Raw genomic sequence first — 23,945 nt, forward strand, 5'->3', positions numbered from 1 at the left:
GTGGATGGACATCACTGTATTGCAAAGATCCTGCTGTCAGCATGAATGGTTGAGCTGGTGCTTCGCGATTCCGCTCCCTGTGAACAGTCGATGAAGTAGCATGAAGGGTCGGGCTGATGGACCTCCGCATTGGCTGGCTGTGCAAGCGAAAAGGTTTTGGCACCACTGAGATTATTCCCAGTTGCAAAGAGCCCAAAAACTTCAATTCAGCCTCTCTGAGGCCACACCAAGGGTGCAGGACCTGAAGGGCACCATTTGGGAGTCATGGGAGTGCTCCAGCTGGATCTCGGTGCTGGTTTAGGTGGTTGTGGGCCTGTTAAGTCCCTGTGGCTCTGAACAGGAGGCCAGCACACTAGCCCTTGAAATCACTCTTGGAGTCCTGGGTTTAGGAGCAGGTCCAAATCACTCTGACTCAGGCAGCAGGGGAGCAGGACAGCAATCCAACAGTGCATCCCTCCAGCAAGGTAGTAGTCCAGCAGGGCAGCAGTCCAACAGATTAGCAGTCCTTTCAACAGCACAGTAGTCCTTCTTCCTGGCAGAGTCTCCACATGTCCAGATGTGTACTGAAGAGTTGATGTCTGAGGTCCAATATTTATAGCAGGTGCCTTCTTTGAAGTGGGAGAAACCTCTAGAGGTTTCCCTTTGAGGTGCACAGGTTTCTTGCTACGCCTACCCTGGGTCCAGACTGGCAACAGGGGATATGCAGCCCTTTGTGTGGACTTTCCTCCATCAATGGAGGAAGTAAGAAGCAATATCTAAGGGAGACCCTCAGCTTCCTAGTCTGAAATCCTGCTATCACAAGAAGAGAGTAGTCCTGTATATTGTTGTTCCTCTGTTCCTACATTCTAGATGACCCTGGTGGTAGAGTAGAGAACCCTGAAATCTCTTAAATTATTTAAAAGATGCAGGGCTTGGAGGACATAGTTAGGTATACCAGCAAGCATGAATGCTTGATGAATGTTTGTCTACTTAGTCCACCTACTTCTGAGTCCCTATGGAGCAGTAGATACGTATGGGCAGTGCAAACAATAGGGACATTCCAGAGTAATGGATGCATGCATGTGTTGGAGTTTGAGAGAATGTCACAACTGATTAATGCACCACAGTGGTAAATAACTACTAAACACCTAGGCATTTAGAAGAAGCCCAGTCCTGAAGAAAGGCATTTGACCCTCTTGAACAAAGAATTTGGCTGAAACATGTCTACCCAAGATGTTAGGGTACGTAATATTCCCTACTAACAACCACTCTTAAATGTTTTTGATCTTGCCAAAGGTATCCAAAATAAAGAGACTAACTAAGAATTGATAGGAAAATCTGCAGTTGATTTTAATCACTGATCCATAAGCAATAAGAGCTCTGCTAACAAACAGCAATGAGCCCACCTAAGCACATTAAGTTTAGTGCATGATGACCCTATGATGAAGCATGCCACTGGTGGCAGTAGTGGGTGAGGGTCATTTTATATCATCTAAGATATTTCAGGGTTCTCTGCCCTACCACCAGGGTCATCTGGAACATTAGTACAGAGGAACAAAAATATACAGGAGTGACCACTTCTTGTGATAGAGAGCCCGTTGTGTGGAGTCAGGACCAAGCCTATTCAAGTGTAAGTAGGGCAGTGCCCAGCTCTGCCCTCCCATCTTTCCAGTGATGGCCTATCCAGGCACACATAAGTTCTCTATTGTGTGTAGCTGTCTAGGAGCAACAAACAAATCCCAAATGTCAGCTACACCCAGTTCTGTGTCCCAGAGATAGGCTACTGGCACTGAATGGCTAAGGCGGGAAAATGCCAATTCTCTAAAAGTGCCATTTTCAAAATTGTAATTTAAAATCCGGCTTTACCATAAGAGAGGATTTTTCATTACAATTCCAAAGCCACCAAACATGAACTCATTACCTGTTCCCATTTGGAAGTTACCGCTTATTAAATATAATAAGGTAAATCCAATGTTATCCTATGGGAGAGGGAGGCCTTGCAGTAGTGAAAAATGAATTTAAGAGCATTTCACTACCTGGACATATAAAACTTAAAAATACATTTCCAAACTTTTAAATACACTGCACCCTACGCTCTGGGCGGTTCAGGGCCTACTCAAGGATGACTTATATGTATTAAAACTAAAATTTTGAGTCTGGCAAAGGTTTTTTTTGCCAGGTTGAAATGGCAGTTTAAAACTGCACACACAATCTGCAGTGGCAGGTCTGAGACATGTTTAAGGGCTACGTAAGTAGGTGGCACAACCAGTGCTTCAGATCCAATAGTTGCATTTAATTTACAGGCCCTGGGTACATGTAGCACCACTTTACTAGGGACTTATAAGTACATTAAACAGGGCAATTGGGGATAAGCTAATGTTACCATGTTTAAGGAGGGAGCACATGAACTTTAGCACTGGTTAGCAGTGGTCCTGCACAGAGTCCTAAAGCCAACAAAAATGAATTCAGCAAAAAGGGGAGGAAGAAACCAAAATGTTTGGGGATGACCCTGCAGAAACCCAATTTCCAATAGTAAGGTACCAAAATATCAGTTTACATGAACATTTTCATGCTAGAATTATGTTCAGAGTGTATTGCTCAATCAGTGACAGTTCATCAGGCCCATAACGAGAAGTCTTTAGAAATCACGACATGGGTTGAAGTCCATTTCACCTTGCTCACTATTGACGTTCCATGCACCTTCCACATGAATGTTTGACAGTTGAGCAGGGTATCTACTGGCAAGAAAATGGTGGCACTGTGCACGAGAAATCATCACCCGCCCCAAGAGAACTTCCTGTGTATTAAGGCTGTTATTATTGCTTTAAAAAAAAAAACACTTTGGGGGTTATTGTTTGGAAACAAAAAAAAATACATAGGCTTCTACCATTTGTGTCAGTTAAATCACTTTCATCAAGAATGATCCATCACGGTGGCAGATTATTGTAAGCATGGTAGACTATCAAATCCAGTTGAGATTGGCTCTTCATTCCCAATGCAGCATAAACAGGCCTTCCACCTAGGTCTAATTGACCTCAATAGTGATTAGTTACATGTTACAGTTACACCCATCTAAAGGACAGAGCTGGTTCTGTATATAGTTGGCCTACTTACCTTGTAAATAGGCCAGGTCTTACCCAGGGTATCTCTGAACAAATTGTTTATTATCATACTTGCTTTCATAATGTGGTGTTGTCATGTATATTCTTTTGGCTTGAAATCCACAACAGTGAGGATTGAACTCAAATTCAATTTCTGTTAAAATATAATCATTGTAAAAAGTGAAGTGGGTTGGAGGCACAAATTAGAGTCATATAGCCTCAGAAATTAGGATTATCAATATTAATGTCAGACTCAGACTGGCATTCTCTGAAGATGACTTTCATTTTAAGCTACGTAATATAGAAATACATCTAAAATTATTACTTTGAATTAAAAAAATGTGGTATCAGAAATGGCAGAATACACGTCTTCTGTTAAGATTCCTACTTCTTTTTTTACTTCAGTTGCTTACACCATCTCAATTAATTTTATTGCTTGACAAAAATAGGAAAACTTACACAAACATAGTTGTGTTTTTGTTTTCTTGGGGGCGCAGCATTCATTGTGCCCTCAGAGCGCAACAGCTATGTTACACTGCTGACAGAAGTGGTGCAAGGACTTGTGGCTCGATGGATTATCTAACCTGCCCGACATTGAATCGCCAAACTTATGGGCTCCCCTATTCACCAAGAAAATAACACCAAATCTCACCCAGACCAGACTACATATACTACATAGATTATACTGGACTCATCGCCTAGCCGCATTGGGTCTCATAGACAAAGATTCTTGCATGAGCTGTAACTCTGCATATGTGGATCTTCACCACATGATGTATGAATGTCCTCAATTACGTGACTTTTGGACTAAAATTCAGACCACCATTGACAACATCTTTTATTCTAACCTCCCTAGGAACTTTTCGTTCTCTATCTGCGGTGCTTTTAGTCTCTCAATACGATGGGTTTACATCGAGATTAATTACTCCTACTAAATTTAGGGGCAGATTTATGAGGCCTGTTGCGCCATCGGAATGTCACTTTTTGTGATGTTCCGTGGCGCAGAAGCCTGCGTGATATTTATCAGGCAGCACTGAGCCACTTTTTTTGGCTTAATGCTGCCTCATAAATATCAGTCCCTTTAACGCAGTGTTCTGCGTTAAAGGGGCGTGCAATAGGTGTTGCTGGGGGCGTTCCCAGCAACACCCATGGCCTTTTGACACTGCCCCAGATTTACGTGAAATCGTAAATCTGAGGCAGCGCCAAAAGCTTCCGCCTCCCCAGGGGAGGCGTAAGGGAGGCGCAACGGGGAGAAATATCTTTATGTCTCCTCGTTTTTCCTTTTTCTATGTGTGCTGCATTCTGCAGCACCCATACAAAGAGGAAAAACCTCTTGTGATTATTTTTGTACAGAAAGGTTTCCCTTCCTGTACAAAAATATTCATCTCCGCAACGCAGACACCCTTGCACCATGGTGCAAAGGTGCCTGCGTTGGCGCAGGCAGCCCATTGTGCGCCGGCGCAGGGGAAAAGGACAGGAATGCGCCGCATTTTATAGATACGGCGCATCCCTGCCCTTTTCTTTTGCCGTAGGGAGGCGCAGCAGGAAGGCCTGCTGCGCTTCCCTACGGCAAAACCTCATAAATCTGCCCCTTAAGGTTTACCCTTACTCATAAAACCATTCACTCCTCTTGGAAATCATTAGGGAATGTCTCCATCAATACATGGTGGGATTGCTTGAAATCATTAGGGGTGCACACTCCATTTTCTCTACCCAATACTCTTGGATTTCAGTCAATAATGCCTTATGGAATATCCTGGATCAATATCTTGAACTGATCAACCCCCTTGAGACAATTTGACTGTCTCTTTCCTAGCCAATTTACCAATACCACATTGCTCTTGTCTACACTCAAGACTTCTGTGTATCCTAATATAGTCCTGCTGACATTACCTACTTGGACTTGACAGGCCTTCTACACCATTCACTCGTTAACACTGGGTAATTCCCGCTTCCCCTGTGCCTTTTTTTTCCTTTTTGCCTTCTCCCTGCCTTTCTCTCTTTTTATTCTCCTTTTACTTTCCCACCACACAGTTGAGCAATGGAGTTATTGTTATTTTATTGAGCTTTCTGATAAATGTCTCCCAGCCTTTGTACTAGCCATTTTAAAAATACGATACAATCACACTGTGCAAACTGTACTTATCTCATGCATGTCTGTCAATTGATTATTTTGCACTAAAATCCTTAATAAAACATTTTGAAAAAAAAAGAAAATGGAAGGGTTGGGCCTGTCAAAAGGTTTATCTTGCCTAGTTTAAATGGCAAATTTGCATACACAGGCTGCAATGGCGGGCCCGAGAGTGGTTTGTAAGGCTACTAAAGTGGGTGGCGCAGTAAGTGCTTCAAGTCCACTAGTAGCATTTAATTTACAGGCCCTGGGTACATGCAGTATCACTTTACTAGGGGCTTGCAAGTAAATTAAATGTGCCAATTGGATATCAGCCAATTCCACCACATTTTAGGGAGAAAGCACACACACTCTAGCAATGGTTGGCTGTGGTAAAGTCCTAAGGCTAACAAAAACGAATTCAGCAACAAATTGCAGGGTAAGGCTAAAATGTTTGGGGGGTGACCTTGCAGAGAGTGTCAGGTCTAACACTGGTCCTCCGGAGGTCCAACATTTTTGGAGTCCAAGCATTTTCCTCCTTTTAGAGCAGTTCCCTTTGGTCACTTTTAAGGCTCACATGACCTCAGGGTCAGCAGTTATAATCCAGGACCCATTCCAGCAGAAGCACCAGCACAGTCAAATCAGGGTCATTTTGCCAATGGTAAACTGATCACTTCAGGAAAAGGCCTCTTGCAGTCTTTGGTGTTCCTAACACTAACTGACCCTCACATGTCACAGACAGCAGGCTTCCTCTCTTTGTATCCCAATGGTTCTGATGGAGCAGGGGTGAGGTACCACTGTTGTTCAGGTCACTAGTCAATGGGTGCAATGCCTCCTAGATACTCCGTAACCCATGATCATACAGTGAAATTCAACAAGACAGAACCTTTCAACAACTGGAGGAGGCTGGCAGCCCACCTAGGAGTGTGTCTAGGGATAAGAACAGCCCCTCCTCCTCAACTACATCAAAATGGTTCTGCAACCAATTTCATTTTCCATTAGAAGTGAGCCAGGACGACTACAGTGTGGCTTGAGATCAATGTCCATCTCTTACCTAAGGTCTTATTTTACACTTAACTTTGAATGGGTATGTTTCCCAAAGGTTCCATTCAAATTAATTAAGGTTTGAACTCTCCCCCACTGCCCTTCCTGAAAGAGGATGAGCCCCTCCCTTCATATCCTGCCAAAAGACCCAAGATATTGTCTTTGCTTTTAAAGCAGTTTTTTTTCCTCACCAAGGGGAAAGTCCTGGACTCGGTGGGGATCCACTTGAAAATCTTCAGAAGCAGGCAAAGAATGTGGAAGCAGGCGTACAAGACGGTGTTGATTTGGTGGTTCATTAAGAGTGAGGAGTCCAGGATGATGCTGAGGATTTGTGAAGGTCCATGGGTGTTGGGGGGTCCGAGCACTGCAAGCCACCAGGAGTCGTCCCAGGCAGAGGGGGTAGAGCCCAGGATGAGGACTTCGGTCTTGTCTGAGTTGAGCTTGAGAAGCTGTCCTTCATCCAGGTGGTGAATGACTTAATACCGTTGTAGAAGTTGCTGTTACCGGCTGCGGATTTGTCAGTAAGTGAGAGAATCGGCTGTGTGTCATTGGCATAGGAGACGATGTTGAGTCTGTGGCTTCTGACGACAGCTGCAAGCGGGGGGCCATGTAGATGTTGAAGAGGGTGGGGATCAGGGAGAAGCCCTAAGGCACTACCCAGCTGATCTCTCTGGGTTCTGAGTAGAACGGTGGAGGTCTGACTCACTGTGTTCGACCGGTGAGGAAGGAGTGGATCCATTCTAGGGCTGTGTCATGGATGCTGGCATCCTGGAGTGTTGTGCAGAGGGTGTGGTGGGAGACCGTGTTGAAGGTGGCCAAGAGGCCCAGGAGGATGAGGGCTGCAGTTTTGCCTTAGTCGAGGAGTTTACAGATGTCATCTGTAGTGGTGAGGAGTGCGGGCTCGGTGCTGTGGTTACTTATGAATGCTGATTGGGAGAGGTCCAGGATGTGCTTCATTTAGATGAACTTGAAGAATTGAGCATTGATGGACTTCTCAATGACTTTGGCTTGGGAAGGAGTGCAGAGAGATGCGTCTGTAGTTCTTGAGTTCCGTCGGGTTGGCAGAGGGATTCTTCAGCAGGTAGTTGATCTTGTTTTCTAGACTTCAGGGAAGGTGGTAGACTCGAGGGAGCAGTTGATAGTGCAGCAGAGTTGAAGATGTGGTGAGTGCAGGGATCCGAGGGGGCTTTGAAGTGGATGCTCTTCATGATCCTGACAGTGTCGTCCGAGGTGAGGGTGGTTCAGTCAAAGAGGGTCTGCCGGGATCTGGAGCCATTGGGCACGTTGATGTGGGTGGGGTGGGTGGGTTACAAAGCTGTCATAGATCTCCTTGATCTTGCTGAGGAGGAAGGTGGCAAGGTTGTCGCAGAGGTCTTGGAAGGGGGGAATGTCTGCTGACTCCGTGCTGGTTTTGGTGAGTTCATTGACCATGGTGAAGAGTTCTTTGCTTTTGCATGGCAGTTTTCTTTGTTGTTCTTTTGAGGTGGTGGTGTGCGGTGACGGTGGTTTTGAAGGCTGTGGGGTCTGCTAAGATATTGCTGCTCCTCCATCTTTTCTTGAGCCATTTGCAGGTGTGCCTGGACTCTTGGAGGGTGGGAGAGAACCAGCTGGCTGTCTTGGAGGGCAGCTTGCCTGAGGGTTTCCTGAGGGAAGCCACTGTGTTGGAGCAGTTGGAGATCCATAGGTGGAGGTTGCGTGCTGAAGCATTGGCATCTGTGGATGTCAGTGGTGGGGTTTTCCTGAGGGAGGTGGTGAGTTGGGTTTCTGTGACCTTATTCCAGCTTCAGCAAGGATAGTGGTGGGTGTGGTGGTGTGAGGTGGGTTTGGCGAAGGAGAAGTGGACACAGTGATGGACGGTCCAATTTAGCTCAGAGGTGTTGCTGACTGAAATGTTGTTGCTTGTGGAGAAGATAAGGTCAACGTGTGTCCTACTGAGTAGGTTTGAGAGGTGACCAGTTGTTTGAGTCAGGTGGTGGCGAGGTTCTCCAGTAGGGAAGAGATGTTGCGTTCCTTGAGGTTGCCCAGGTGTAAATTAAGGTCACCCATGAGGATGTAGTCCGTGGAGGCGAAAGCGTGCTGTGCGAAGAAGTCGACTATGGATTCGTTGAAAGTGGGACAGGGTCCGGGAGGCCTGTAGACGATTGTGCCACATAGGATGGTGTTCGGGTTGGTCTGGAATTGGAGATGCTCCATGTTGCTCGAGTGGTCATCCGAGCTAGTTGTGAAGCAGAGGGTGCCTTTGAGTATGATGGTAATGCCTCCTCCTGGTCGGATAGTGCGGTTCTTGTGGATGATTTTGTAGTCGTTGGGGATGGCGGTGGCGATGTATGGGGCTGAGGTGGGATTCACGAGGTTTCCGTGAAGAAGGCGATGTTGGGGAAGATGGAATCGAGCAGGTCCCAGATATCCATGGCGTGCTTCTAGAGGGAGTGTGTGTTGAGAAGGATGGAGCTGAGGTGGTCAGGTCCGATTCTTGTGTGTTATGCGGTAGGTGGGTTCGGTGTGTGGAAGGTAAAGGAGCAGTTGCAATTATGGCAGGTGAATCGGCCTTAGATATCATTCAGTATTGGGGGCATGGATGTTGCTGGCTTCGTAGCGGTGAAAGGTCTGGGAACCTGGATCCGTGGTGCTGGGCACGGTCCTAGGGTGGATGGGCATGCCTTTGGAATGCCAGTGGCATGTCCCCACAGAACAGGTGCCATTAAGTAGTGTTGGGGAGGGGAGGGCAGGACAGCTGGGAGGCAGAGAGCGGCACTGGAGTGGGGTGGGTAGCGGGGATGAGCAGGGGCGGGAAGCAGATGTACAGAAAGGCACAGATTAAGAGGAAAAATAGAGGAAAATAGAAAAAGAGCAAAAAATAGCAAAAAGGAAAGTAGATAAAGAGCAAAAAGCAAAAGGGCAAAAAAGGAGAAAGAGGAGGAAAACAGAGAGACTCACTACTGAACCAAAAGGGATGAAGTGCAGACTTGTGCCAGTGGGTGGAAGAGGGCCTCATACATGGAAGCTGGAAACACAAGGGGCAACAGCTACCTGTTGGAGCTGTGCGGTGGGGGGAGCAATGCACTGACAAGGTCATTGAGATCGCTTCAGGCAAGAAATGTACAACTTTATAAATATTTCTGTAATTTTATCAAAAATTCAGCTTAACCATTCGACTAGATTTATGCTAAAAGCATTACAAATATTGATTAAATGACTTATTCTTAGCCAGATTTACAAACATAATTCAATTTAGAATTTCTCATACAAACAGCTACCAACCTATACAGTGAAAATAGCTTTGGGGTCTATTATTATTATTGATATTATTGTTATGCAAGGTTTATAAAGCACATGGCTATCTAAAAAAAAAAATCCCAGTGCTAAATCGCAAATTATGGGTCAGTCCAGAGAACTGTCTAAGGAGAAAGGGAGATTAAGAAAATTCAGGGAGTTCGGACAGCCATGTTTTGACCAATACGCGAAATGAAGCTAGGGAGTGACACTCTCTCAGCATTAGTGGCAGTATGCTCCAGAGCTTCGGGCCAAGAAAAGAGAATGCTCGGCCCACTTGAGGGATTTTCAGATTCTGGGAATTACGGCCAACTTGAGATGACTTGAACGTGACGAGTGTGCAGGGAAGTACAAGAAACCAAAGTTATAAGATATAGTGGTCGGATGTTTGATAGGTTTGGGACCTCTCCATGTTTGCAGGGTAATCATCAAATGTTTCGCCTTCCTCCACCTATTTTTCTGACCTTTTGTATTGGTTTTAGGACTCTAGGCACTTTATCACTGCTAATCAGTGCTAATGTGCATGTGCTCTCTCCCTTAAAACATGGTATGATTGGCTTGCACTTGTTTGGTATATGCAATTTACTTGTAAGTTCTTTGTACAGTGATAACCCATATACCCAGGACCGGTAAATTAAATGCTACTAGTGGACCTGGAGTGCTGCGTGTGGCAGCCACTGATGTAGCCTTTAAAACCTGTGTCAGGCCTGCCACTGCAGATCCTGCATGTGTAGTTTACTGCCACATTGGCTTGGCATTTAAAACTGCCTGCAAAGCCTTAAATACATATAGGTCACCTGTAAGGTAGGCCTAAGGTAGGTCCTGGGTAGACCTATGGGCAGGGTTATGTGTAAGTAAAAGTAAGTAACTACAGACTACCTCAATGACAAACCCTTACCATGAAATTAATTCACTGCAATAAATCACTTGGTAATCTCTCTGAGCTGAGACTCAGCACCACAAAAGTGTTCCCTGTGCTCAGACTGAGCACTGCCTGCCAACCAACCTCTGCCAGCTGTGTCTGCCTCTGATCACTTTCGCTACAGGGCTTGCTCAAGATTATAATTTCATATCTAAGGCAGCACCGCAAAGTGTTTCCGGGTATGGGCCATCCCTCCTACAGTGAGTCATCTGTGATCATCCCATTACTTGCACAAAGCACTCCAGCGGGCCAACAAGCCCACTGACCTGGTCAGTGTCACTGCTCTTCCCGCGCACCTCCACCGCTGCCCCCTTAGTGAGCTCTGACCCTTCTTGGTCAGGTGTTTGAGGCCCTGCTCAACCCGCAAGCTCCTGCCTGGTGGATCAGTGGGGAAGCATTCTGCTCTTCTGCTCTTCTGCCCTCTGTCCCTCTGCTGCTTCTGTCTTTTCTTTGCTCTGTCTTTTTCTTTACTACTACTCTTCATGCCTTTTTTGATCTCTTCTTGCTTTTTTCTATGTCTTTTTCCTTTTGCCTCTTTACACTTGAGACAAGCTGGCCTGGTATATGATGTGCACTTTTGTAAGTGGACACCTTGCACCAGTCCAGACAACCCTTATGGTGGTCTTAGACAACCTTAGAAAGCTCTCTAAGTGGTAGTTGTGGAGAGCAGCCTTCAGGCTTAGCCCAGAAGGAGTGTAAAGCAGCTTGTTTTAACAGAATGAAATCTTACAGTATAGTGAAAAAGAACCATACAAAGTATTTATAAAAATATATATTTATTATATAATACTCTCTAACACATAGAAATATCTCCTATCCGGAGATACGCACAATGCACAACTTTAGCAAAGAAACACAGTAAATAGCACAAAATACACAGTGGATCCAGGGAGGGACCAAACCATATACTAAGAAAGTGGTATAACAACCACGACTCAGGTCAAGACAATGTTGAGAGGCTGTAGAAGCCTTCCCAGTGGACCCTGAAGAAACCCTGTGTAAGACAGAAGGTTGGAGAGCCACCCCACCTGTGGGTACCGTAGTAACCACGTTACCTATACCAGGGAAGCCGGGTGCATATGTGTGAATTGGTGTCGGAAACTGCCCTCAAACCCAATGGAGGACTTCAGGAAAGTGCCACTGCTGAAGAAGGAAAAAGTGTCCAGTGGAATCCGAGGATGGATTCTAGATGAGAGGTACCTGCAAGTAGAGAGGACAGAGTATATGTCACTCAGGGTTGACCAGGAGACTTGGAAGACGAATGCCATCCGATGTCGTGTGTTGCAGGATGAATGACGATGACCTTGACTCTGCAGCTGTGAGGACCAGGCGACACTGAGGAGGTCCAGGAGCCATGCACAAGCTGTCCCATGAAGGATGTCGAGTACTGAGGGGTCGGTGTTCAGCGAGAGCACCAACAAGCCTTGGCAAATGCAACCATTGGGGATAGGATGTGGTCTCACGGCTAGACTGCCGACTTTAGAGCTTGGAAACCAAGGTTCGAGCCTCGGGGTCGACTCCACATCCTGTGATTCTGGGCAAATCACTTAATCTCCCCATGCCTACCAAAAAATGAATGTGTCGTGGGGAACATAACTGGTGCTCATGTATAGCGCTCCAATACCTTCAGGTCGAGTTTGCGCTATTTAAATGTGAAAAAAAATCAACAACAAAAACAATGCAGGAATTGAAGATGGAGCAACGTCGGGACCAGCAAGGTCCAGGGGACTCACCAAAGGCAAGGGAGTTGAGCATTCGAGGGAGCCCAAAAGGTTTTTGTATGATACACAGATGATGCAGCAGACTGGAAGGGAGACTTAGTTAGGCCCAAACGAAGTCCAGTGAGGTCCAGAGTACCCAGATGGTAGAAGAAGAAGTGGTGTCTGATCTTCATCTTATCCCACGACGAATCTAGGGACCTACACCAGTTAAGCCCTTAAGTACCCTAAGGAAAGAGTTGGGAAGATTCAGGCCACCCTCCAAGGGGAGGATTTGGACAGGGGGAAGGTTACTCCCATGTCCTTTGTTCAGTTTTGCGCCATAGTGGGAGCCAGGGGCTCCCAGGACCGGTTTGAACTGGACTATGCACAGTGACATCAAATGCAGACTGAGTGGCATTGACAAGCACACCCACCCCGATACACTAAATCCTGTCTGGGAGGTGGTCACACCTCCCTGTGACAGGATGCCTATTGTTCTGCCTTCCCCTGCTCGAGCTTGGCTCAGCAGCAGGAGGGCAGAATCGTGTCTCTGGTCGGTAGCAACCATTTTGTGCTGTCTGGGTCAAGAAGGCTGGTACCGGGAACACTGAGAGCCTAACGGAGGGCTCTTCCAGTGCTTGAAATCATACCTCCTAGAAGATCTTCCTGGCCTGCACTAGTATCTCTTGAAAAGTGTGCCACCACCCCCTTCTAGCACCTCTTTCCCTCTTCTGCCCTCTCTTGCTTTCTCTTCCCAATACATCTCTTGCTCCTCACTTCCTACCTGAAAGACAGATGCCCCAAAAGAAGCTGCTCATAGTTCACTTCTGCTCTGCCCTCTACTGTATGAGTGTTTTGGTGGAAGGCCACAAAATCTTCAAGGCTCCTTCCTCATTGGGAACTGCATTGTTGCCTTCCTTACTCTTAGCCCCTCATTTCCATCTCTAGCTCTTTCCCATCACTTGGTATCTGTCCCCACCCCCCTCATCTCTTTGTGGTGACACAATGGTGATGTAAAGCACTGAGTAGATAAGCACTATATTATAACACATGCTCATATACAGAAAGTCCCATATGTAAACAGAAAATTTTGAGTTTATGCTAATTAACCTAAACATCTAAACACAGAGAGAAAGATAAAGCAAAACACTAATTTGTACAGAAGTGTCTATGCATGCATGCACATATATATACATGGCACACACATCCATTAATGCACATGTGTATATACATTAAGCATATAGGTGTACTAATAAGGGTACACAAGTGTGTGTGCGTGTCAGTGTTCATCTGAAATAGAGTCTCAGAAATACTGCATGCACATTTTGCATGCATTAAACGCTACCAACCATTCATGCTGCAGTCTCATGAAACATCTGCTTTGAAAGCAATGCACGCTACTCCATTACACATTAAAATGGTGTTAAAAACAATTTCAGCATTTCACAGCTTGCTACGAGCAAATCATTTTATGTGGTACAATAGTACCATTCAACCCTCTCTTAACCAGCTGCCTAGCTCACAAGTGGCATAGTACTCACACATTCACAACACTCTGCATATAACACATTTCACCTCACAATCCACATACTCATGCATCCAACACACACAAATACCTTACACCCACATACCACACATGTGCCACAAGCACATATACTGACTTTCTGCAGGTTTCTCTTGCCAGAACACATATGTGCAATCTTGGTGTAAACTTCACACTACGAAGTGCCTCATCAGAGTATTTACTATTTACCCCAGAAACAAGAAACTGGACGAAGCTGCAGGTCTGCAGTTTTCTAATATGGGGTGTAAAGGAGACAGTGCAATACAATTTACAGGCCCAACCTCATTTGCTGTAATTTCTTTTTCGTTATGGATGTAACGCATGTAGGAACATAGTGCAGTGTGGGAGGGTGTTTCACAACAGAGTAGCAATAATAGCACAGTGAAGGGGAATAACCAATTTCCATTCTCATGCAGGATTATCAATAACTCTACAGGGGGTGAAAAAAAGCATTGACAAAGATATAATTTCACTTTGTGCTGAAGCAGAATATGTGATTGATATATTTTCAGGGGTTTTTGAGAGTATCGCTTTACATGTGATGCGTACCCATACCATCTTCTGTGCACAGTGAAGTCCTCTCAGAAGCCAACCTAGGCATGTACAATATATAGCTAATATCAGCTGGTTCAGACTCACCCACTGCCCATAAACAAATTCCCAACAGTTCATTCAAAGTGGCAGATGCACCCAACTGGCAATTTTTTAAGCTCACCTCAACTGCGTCTATACTCTGTCCCTGGCCCTGGCCTCCCATTTTAACTCCTCTCGCGCAGCATGTAACAAATTATTCTGCTTCTGGAGCGTCCCAGGCCAATTATTTAAGTAAAGGAAGGAATTGCTATATATGTCCTCATCATCTCGGTCTGACTGACCTTGCTCCCTCACTGGCACTGTCACCACCTTAGCTGGCCCGGCACTGGTCTGGCAGTACATAAATCAAGTGTTTGAACAGACACACGCATGCCAGTGCTACAACAGAGTCCAGGATTAATACAGGCAGGAAGCAGTCACAGACACCTCAAGTAGAGTCTGCACAGTGTGTGTTACACCACCCTTTCCCACCTCGCCCACTGTGTGACGAGTTGGGAAAGGGTGAGGTGACAATGCTCTCCACTCCCTGATTGATGTGGAGGATAGTGCTACAGGGCTTGCATCTGAAATGTCTTGGGCTAACATTACCGCCACGTCATCAGGATGTGAAGACTGTGCGTTGATGCTGGCTGTTTGCTGAGCTGATGACCACACAGACCTCAGGGCTGAGAGGTTGTCAGCCCGGCAAATACTCTCTAGACTTTGGGCCCGCCCACCACTGGAGCAACTTGCAAGTTTAGGAAAAGCGGCATGCCGTAAACCATCGGGGGTCATAACATAACAGTGAGTGGCAGCCTGGCAGACAGTGTTATAGAGAAGTCCCCCGTTCATGTTACTGTTTGTATGTGCAAATACAAGGTTTTGGGCCACATGCAGAATTCAAAATACTGGTTGCAAAGGGGCAGATTCACAGAATCAGCCCCTTTGCGACCGGTATTTTTGCATTTGTGATGCATCATCATGAATGCAAAAATTGCAATTTAAGTAATGTCTAAATTTGCGATTATCTAAATTGCGATTGCATTTAGGGAATCGCAAATTTCAACTGGATCCGCTCTTACCTCACTGGCAGAACACAATGGGTTAGACTCCCACCACACCTCTGGAAACTGACAGAGATCAGCTGCGGGGTACCCTAGGACTTCTCCCTCAGCCCCACCCTCTTCAATGTCTACATGGCCCCCCCTAGCAGCCATCGTCAGGACCCACAGGCTCAACATCATCTCTTATGCCAACAACACCCAGCTGATCCTCTAGCTCACCAAATAATCCACTGTCGCCAGGAACAACTTCCACAAAGAAATGCAAGCCATCGCCACCTGAATGAAAGACAGTTGCATGAAGCTCAACTCGGTCATGACAGAAGTCCTCTTCCTGGGAGCCTCCTCCTCCACTTGGAATGACTCCTGGTGGCCCTCTGCTCTAGGAAGTCCCCATACCCCCACGAACCACGCACAAAACCTCAGCATCTTACTAGACTCCTAACTCACAATGGACCGCCAGATTAACACGGTTTCCTTTGCCTGCTTTATCATACTCCACCTGCTTTGAAAGACCTTCAGATGGATAACCATTGAATCCAGGAAGACAGTATCCCATGCCCTCATCAGCAGCGGACTTGACTACGGCAATGCACTCTACGCTGGTGTCACCTGGAAACTCCTCAAAGACCCCAGAATGTCCAGAACGCCTCAGCAAGACTAATCCTCAAAATACCCCATCACTCAACACCTCTGGGACCTCCACTGGCTCCCAGTCGACAGAAGAATAAACTTCAAACTCCTCACGCACGCATACAACTTCCCCTTCACAATGCCGGACCAGCAGACCTGAATCACCGCCTCACAATCCACGTACCCAACAGACACCTCTGCTTCACACAGCTTTCCCTGGCTACTGTCCCACGAATCCGCAAGACCAGAACAGGAGGAATGTCATACCAAACTCAGAGGGGACCGAGCAAAGTCTCTGCGCGTAGCCTGGAGAGTGCACCTTCCCCCTCATTTAATGACACACACCATGGGGGCAGTGTAGTGAACCTATGTACTTCAGGGGGCATCTTACCTCATCGTAATATGGGTTGAGACCTCAACGGAGGCCCCCATTCCATGGGTTAAACGAATTTACTGACAGTAGCTTATCACACATAGTAGGTGCGTAGAAGTTCCTGCGGCCAATAGTTCACACCTAAGTATGCTTATTTTAGTTAGATTCGGAAGTTAACAGCATCTTTAGTACTAGGAGAACAGGTGGCCTATGTCTGTCTTTGCCTTCTGGGAATCATATGTGTTACTGCTAAATTTCATGCCCTAAACTTTCATAATGCATATCTTTTTGATTCTGGTAGTCCCAGAATAACGAGTAAGGTCGCAATACTTGTATAATGTGCCCAGTCATCTTGCTTCATATATTTATGGTGTCCTTTGAGGATTTAGGAACTTGGCATGACACATAGTGATTTATTATACTTATGATGGTCGTTGGTGATCTGCGAATTTATGTTTCTAACCCAATTACTACACTTCATAAAGTGTATCATTTTGACTTTTTTTGCAGGACAATATGTATCATCTTTCAGTACTTGTTTCACATGCACAATACTTATGATTCATGTTGTTTTGATCTATGTTTTATGTACAGTATACTATATAATTTTCTATAATTCTGTGTGGAGTCTCGTTTGTGGTTTGATCATTGTGTTATTGGTGTCTGTGGATTGCGCAAACCCTTTTCACATTGCGTCTGACTAAAGTGGTGGGTTCTGCCTGGTTTATATGCATACACTAGGCAACCAGAAACCCCATTTCTAACAGTAGGCATTTATGCATGTAGCATAGAGCCTTAAATTGCACATGTCATTCAATAGGCAACAAGTGCAGGTCGGGTAGCATACATGCTGCAGAGGTGAGTTTGGGGTGGTGAAGCAGAAGACATACAGCAGCATTTTGTGCAATCTAGAGCTGCTTGAAAATTGCTTTCGCTGCCCCCAGGTAGAGGATATTGTCATAGTCCAGCCTAGAGATAACTAGGGCCTGGTCTTGTCACTGTAGGAATATACCAACCTAAAATTCTCTCATACTCCACTTTTAAATACTAGACACACTACCTTGTGGGCTACAAGGTATAAATATTAGTGTTGTACTTAATATTTAAAAGTAGGGATACTTTATGTAAAAAAATTGTTACTTTGTCTGGCCTCCCTAGTGGTTTAAAAGCTGTAGCAGTGAGGTTAAACATGGAGGCCTGAAGCTATGCTTTACTTGTTTACATTATGTGCTGCAGCACTAGTGACATTTTACTTCCATGCCATGTGTACATTTCCTTGCACCATATACTACTGCATACTGGCAAGTTAATTAAACCATGTGGGGTTTAGCCACTATTACCATGTTTTATGGGTCAAAGCCCTTACAGCGGGACTGGACAGCAGTGCCCCTGTGTGCAGAATTTAAAAAAAATTCAGATCTGCAGAGCAAGAGGTAGGTCCAAAACCGGAACCGTGCACCAACTACTTACCGTCAGCACGCACAATAGCGACCGCCCTAACCGGTTTGATTATGGCCACACGCTTTACTATATGTTGGTCTATCCCCAGGAGATATACTGCATATCTATGTAAGGTATACAGGGCATGGTTTGCACATATTTCACTAGTCCATCCCTGTTTGAGTAGATACAGTTGAATTGGTCTTGATGAAATGCCATGAACCCTGTGGACAGTAATAGGCATGAAATATGTCGACCCTTTACTGATACTAATTAGAGCCAAGATAGACCATTATATCTATCAGAAGTTCAAACCCACGTTTTTAACCATGACAAAAGGACCCGACAATTAAAATAATTTTTGGATCCCATTAGTCATTTTTAACACACACCGTCTTCTCATTCTGCTCACACCTATAAACCACATCCTAACCTCATTCCTAACATTGGCAAAAAAGAAAAGAACACCGGCAAAGAGCCCCCTTGATGGGCCCGCTGGGCACTGTAGTTCCGGCCCAACGGGGAGCTGCTCGATGATGAAGCATGACACCTTTTGTGGTGTGTGAGGGCCCTTGCTCCTATTAGGAGTACTCCCGTGGACTCTGGATTCACCACAATAGGAGACCTAGATTCCTACACAGGAACTGCACATTCCTTGTTCTCTATGCAGAATTTAAAAGCCAGCAATACCATTCGGAAAGAGGCACTTTCTCACAAATTAGTTTAGAAGTAAATCCTACATCCCCCTCAATTTTGTACAGGTAACTTACAGCAAGTCAAACTTGCTATTTTTCACAGATGAAAATACCCTATAAACACTGGTACGTGCAGAATTAAGGTGGCACAGAAAAAAGCAAATGTTATTCCCAATCTGGATGGCAAAAACCTGTGATAGCAAGCATTTATTGCACTTTATAAATACCAATCCCGAGGTATCAGTTTATCCGGCCTATGCATAAGTATTGCCCCACAAGGTCACTAAAAATGATGACCTTGCACAGTGATAAAATGACTGTTTGTCAATTGAACTTTAAGTTTAATAAGACATGTAGCAGCATTTATTGACATCTCGGCAGAAAAGAACAGAGCATAACACAATAACAGAACACAAAGCTGCATAAATACACAACTAAAAAACAACAAGATACAAAACAACAAAACTGTCTAAGGAGAATAGAACATAACAACCACAGTACGACATGACAGCAACACAATTATATAACAGCACAAAAACTCGACAGCACTAACAACAGAACAACACATCACCACCTCAACAAAATGCAACAAACATGGTTGTCAAGCATTACCACCTCCAGCAGTCTACATTCATATTACAGTGGTAAAAGGTGTTTGCATTGACCAAACATTTCTGTATAGACGATATTTGTATTGCAAGTTACATTCCTTAACATTAGCATGCATCTTCAAGCTATGTTAATCCTTTCTTTGTATATATACTTTACATAAAAACTCTCACTTCATACATTTTTGTTGTCCTATGTTTATGCATGAAAAAACATTGACAGAGGTTAAAGTTACGAAATGATATTTAATAGATCATGTGTTCAATCATTTTCAAATGGTAGATACAGTAGCTAAAGGTGTATCTTTTCACCCTAATTCTGTTTTTCAGCCATTCTTCCCGACATGATTTCAAGAAGAACTGGACAAATTGTTCTGGTAAATACTATTCAAGGAAAAATAGGAGTTCCCTTTCGTGCTGCCTGTAAGTTATTGAAACATAAGTTACTAGCATGCAATATTTTCAGATATGTGAGAGGTCCCTTACTTAATTTATGAAATTACAAAGATAATACATTGAATGTGAATTTAATTTGAAAAGAGCTAAAATGGTGCCAAACTGAACTAGAGAAGAAAATTATGCTATATTATTGGTACAAACAAATTGGTGTTTTGAACATGTACAGAGTTCTAATAGATTACCCTCTTTTGCCAGTAGCTAAATTCTATGATAAACTACTCGAAAACGACATGGTACAAAGGCTCCATGAACTGCTTTATTTGAGAGATGTAATTCCTTTACCATTTTGAGTTCCGTAGGCTTACGTTACGTGCCTACAAATTATATCCATATCAGAATGAAAAGAGTACCGATTTATTAGTCAAACAACTAACAGTTTTATAAGGTGAGTCTAAAAATCAGGTTGAACAGATTACCATTCATGTAATTTGAACAGGAATTTTACTTTGGCGATTCTTCCCTTTTCTGGCATATGTTATACGGGTTCGTCAGATGTGTCCTAAAGTGAAATTGCCTCACATTTGCATCAGCCTCAAATGTAGCACATAGATATAACTAAGGTTGTTTGTTGTTGATTATATCAGTATGCATGCCACTTGTAAAGTAGTCTACAATATTGAACTTAATATGCACTTGACAAAATTGCTGAAATAAGACATGATGCTGACACATGCAATGAAGAATAAATGAAGGCTAACTCCCCCATAATGCCACCATACTAACTTCAAACATCAAAGGAGTAAAAATACTAGTTAAGAAAAGCCATTGATTTGTTTTAACTCCATTTGTTTGCTTTCCAGTACCTCCACTTTAGAAGTGTGGTCCTATGCCCTCTTTCTGTATCTCTTTCAGTTTGTGGCTTCCAATTGAACTGAAACTAAATGTGGACAATCTGTCATGTCTACAACATTTCAAGTAAACTACAATACAAATGAATTAATAGTCCACAGCCCAGCTTCCTGTGTTCTTGTTGAGTTTATATTTGTCTTTGACATTGTACGGCACTCAACTGCTTTATGGCTAGGTTTGTACTATAGAATTGCCTTATACATACATACATGTATGCAATGCTAATTGGATACAAGGCAAGACCACATGGAAGAGGCCCCTCACGGGAGTGCAATGGATCCGGAGATCCAGGGAGGGGGAGGGTAGGAGTCCTTGCTTGTGCACTTAGTGAGGAGAGGTATGTGGTGAAGGGAGGCCACATATCTACTGGGCGAGAGTCCTGGGGCATCAACTCCTGGAAAGCTGTGAGAGGTTCTTGACAGTAAGCTGCATCACACAGCCAATCATCTAGGTAAGGAGCCGGTCGCAACCCTTAGTTTAGTCATAAGCATTGGACTTCATTGGGAGTGTGCTTGACATGTTGGTCAGTAATCAAGCAAAAGACACACAATTGATGGACGGAATGCAGAACAAATCAAAACATTCACTCCCAGTCAAGAGATCTGGGTTAAATCCATCATTCTTTTGCTCACCATGCCACCCCAGTTTAGACCTGGCTATATGCAAATCAGTCTTGACCCTGTGCCTCATGGGAACAGTCCAGCCCGAACTGCCAAGCCAGGTTCTCCCTGGACCGGAAAAATGCATCCTAGGACCGGTTTCGGGGTTTCACCCCTCTTCAGCCAGGTTAGCTTGATTCCAGTGGCACAGTTAGCCCAGGACTCCCGTCTGAGCATACCTGGCGCACTTAGGGCGAGAAAGCAAAAGACACACAATTGATGGATGGAATGCAGAACAAATCAAAGCATTCACCCCCAGTCAAGAGATCTGGGTTAAATCCATCATTCTTTTGATCACCATGCCACCCCAGTTTAGCATGGTGAGCAAACAAAAAAATGATGGATTTAGGCCCAGATCTCTGTACTGGGGTGAATGTATGACATTGTTCTGCATTCTGTCCATCAACTGTTGTTTTTGCATTGGTCAGTAATCAAAGCAATGGCATCATAAACGTCCATCTGAAGTGACCTAATGTAGGATACTTCGAGTCCAAGTGGAGAAAGGACACATTATCCATGCCACATCTGCAGCACTGGCCTTCCTCAGTGAGACCCATACGATGCTACTGGACAGGAGAGCCGTACATTTTATGGAGGAATTTAATGTGCAGCAGGCAAAGTCTGCAATTGGTAGAAAGAGCTTAAGTTAATCCACAGCAGTAGCGCCATTGTGCCTCAGTGAGTGTGGATTTTAACTCGGCCTCCCAGGTAAGGTAAGCACTAGGAATGCACACATGGAAGTTTTCTTTCATGGTCAAGTAGAGACTCGTGATCAGTTTACACAAGGAGGAGTTAGTCAAAATCATGTCTATTGCATGAAATGTGCTGTACAGCTGTAATGCTTGGAGTCTAAAGTATGTGAGGACGTCCAGTGGGGTATTGTGTGGGAGTGCATGGAGGTGGTGTACAGAGAGAGGTGGGTCCCATGGGTAGAGGTCACCTATAGTATGTAACTATAATTTGGCTACCTGATGGCAAGTTCCTTCGCCCACTGCAGCTGGAAGAAGTGTTGGACCATTCAGGGAGATATGGGGTGTTCAGGCAGTTTAGCCGAGTGCATATACGTAATCTGTTCCACGCCCAGGTCATGCAGCCAGCAGGGTCAATTGTCGTGTGTGGATGACAGACAGGCAAATTTAGCGCGGTGCACAAAGGGCAAGGAGACGTGATATCTGGCTCGATCACCAAGTGTGGCTGGAATGAAGTTTGGTATATCCAGTAGTGCGCAAAGTGCGCTTATGCAGAATAGTAATATAGTTCCATGTTCAGAGTGGAAAGTCAATGTTTCCTAGGTGACCCTCGGTTGTTCCGGCTGGCCCAACCTAGAGTGACCAGATGTGTGCAGAGTCTACAAAAAGAATGTGTAGGGAGGGGAACAGGAATATTAATGAAGAGATATAGACATTTGAGGAGTATAAGCATTTTGTCTATAGCAATCCTCCCTGCCAAGTATGATGACTGGCAGGTCCAGAGTGGCACATGGTCACCAAGCCAAGTCAATAACTTACCATTATTAGTTCACTAGATTTCCCCACAGTAGAATATCCCTGCAAAACCATATGCCCAATTAGCAAACCATCCTGTCTTCCCACTGCAATGGGTAATCAGTGGTAAACCACTACAGCATCTCCATAAGGCAAAACAGCACCGATTGAGAACAGTTTATGGTGTTACCGGTGAGGCCGCCTAAGTGGATGTCCTCTCGGATCACAGGGGGTATATTAAGGAGGGGTCTCACAGATAGATCGTAATGTTGTGCGCATTCGTAGAAGCTATAAGTCTCCTGCCCCGGAGGTTAAGTCTCGGCTGTGCATGATGCTGTTTCAACTGAGCTGCCAAGGGCTCTATGGTAATGGCGAAAAGGATAGGTCACGGGACATCCTTGTCTAGTGCCTCTGGTCACAGGGAGGGAGGCTGCAATTTCTCAATTGACGTGCAGTCTAGCGCATGACCCATCCACCACTTGACCCACAGCTGGTAGAAGTGCTCCCCGGCACCAGGAGTGAGGCATCAAGTGCTGACGATTCCATGGTGCACCCCCACTACATGCCTCAACAACAGCAGAGGCAAGGCAGCAGAAAGGCTGTAAGCTCTGGTGAGTCACCTCCACTCACCCAAAGGACACAGCCTGGGTGGGCTCAGACCCAAGGCTACTCAGGATAGCACCTTCTGCCACACAAAGTTGTTTACGTAGTCCACAGGGGACCACAATGCCCCCTGATGCCCCAGCATCTGCTAGGGCTGCCACGTCTCCACCCAAGCATCATGAGCAGCAGGGACAGGACATGGCCCACAAGAGACGTCCAGCAGCTCTCTGGGATGCAGCTGTACAGGAGATCCACTCGCCTCCATGGGTTTGTTTCTGGGTAACAGCGGCCCAGCCACATGCACCACTTAGCCGGTCGGGAGCACATACTGGGAGCACCTTGGCCCCGGCAGGTGGCCCAGTTAAGGCAGTGGGCCCAATGCAGGGGAGCACCCGTCTGTTGCTACACTGAGGTTGAGCAGGCCGTAACATGGGAGAGGATGGGACGCTGTCCCTCCTGCCTCAGAGTGGGTCAGCAGAGGGATCCCATCAGCTCCAGCTGGTTCGAAGCACACCTTCCCAGGACTTCCGTGAGCAGGAGGAGCACTATGGTTCCAAACGAGCGAGGATTAGAGCAGATTATTACCTAGGCCTGCAGAGCCGCATTGGGCGGCAGCCATCTTGATGTGTGGCTCTCTAGCACCTCCCAGCCTCCTGCCTTTTGTTTCAGTAGAGGAGGGAGCTGGCCCTAGAACTAGTTTAGAATTATTGAGTGGGAGGATACTGTTCATTACCTTTAGCATACCCCTACCTGTGCAACCACCTCCCTTTAGGGTCAGAAAAGGTTAGCAATGTTGTATTTTACTGAAAATGGTG

General features: G+C 45.2%; 1 protein-coding gene across 1 annotated transcript in view; it reads left to right on the forward strand.

Moving 5' to 3' along the window:
* Nucleotides 1–23,945, forward strand: part of DHRS7C (dehydrogenase/reductase 7C) — a 202,356-nt gene that overhangs the window by 100,891 nt on the left and 77,520 nt on the right. Inside the window, exon 5 of the mRNA XM_085616720.1 lies at nt 19,407–19,499. Coding sequence (XP_085472846.1) covers nt 19,407–19,499 — 93 coding nt within the window. The remainder of the gene's footprint in view (nt 1–19,406; nt 19,500–23,945) is intronic.

The sequence above is a fragment of the Triturus cristatus genome, chromosome 7 (genome assembly GCF_964204655.1).
Source record: "Triturus cristatus chromosome 7, aTriCri1.1, whole genome shotgun sequence".
NCBI classification, from domain to species: domain Eukaryota; kingdom Metazoa; phylum Chordata; class Amphibia; order Caudata; family Salamandridae; genus Triturus; species Triturus cristatus.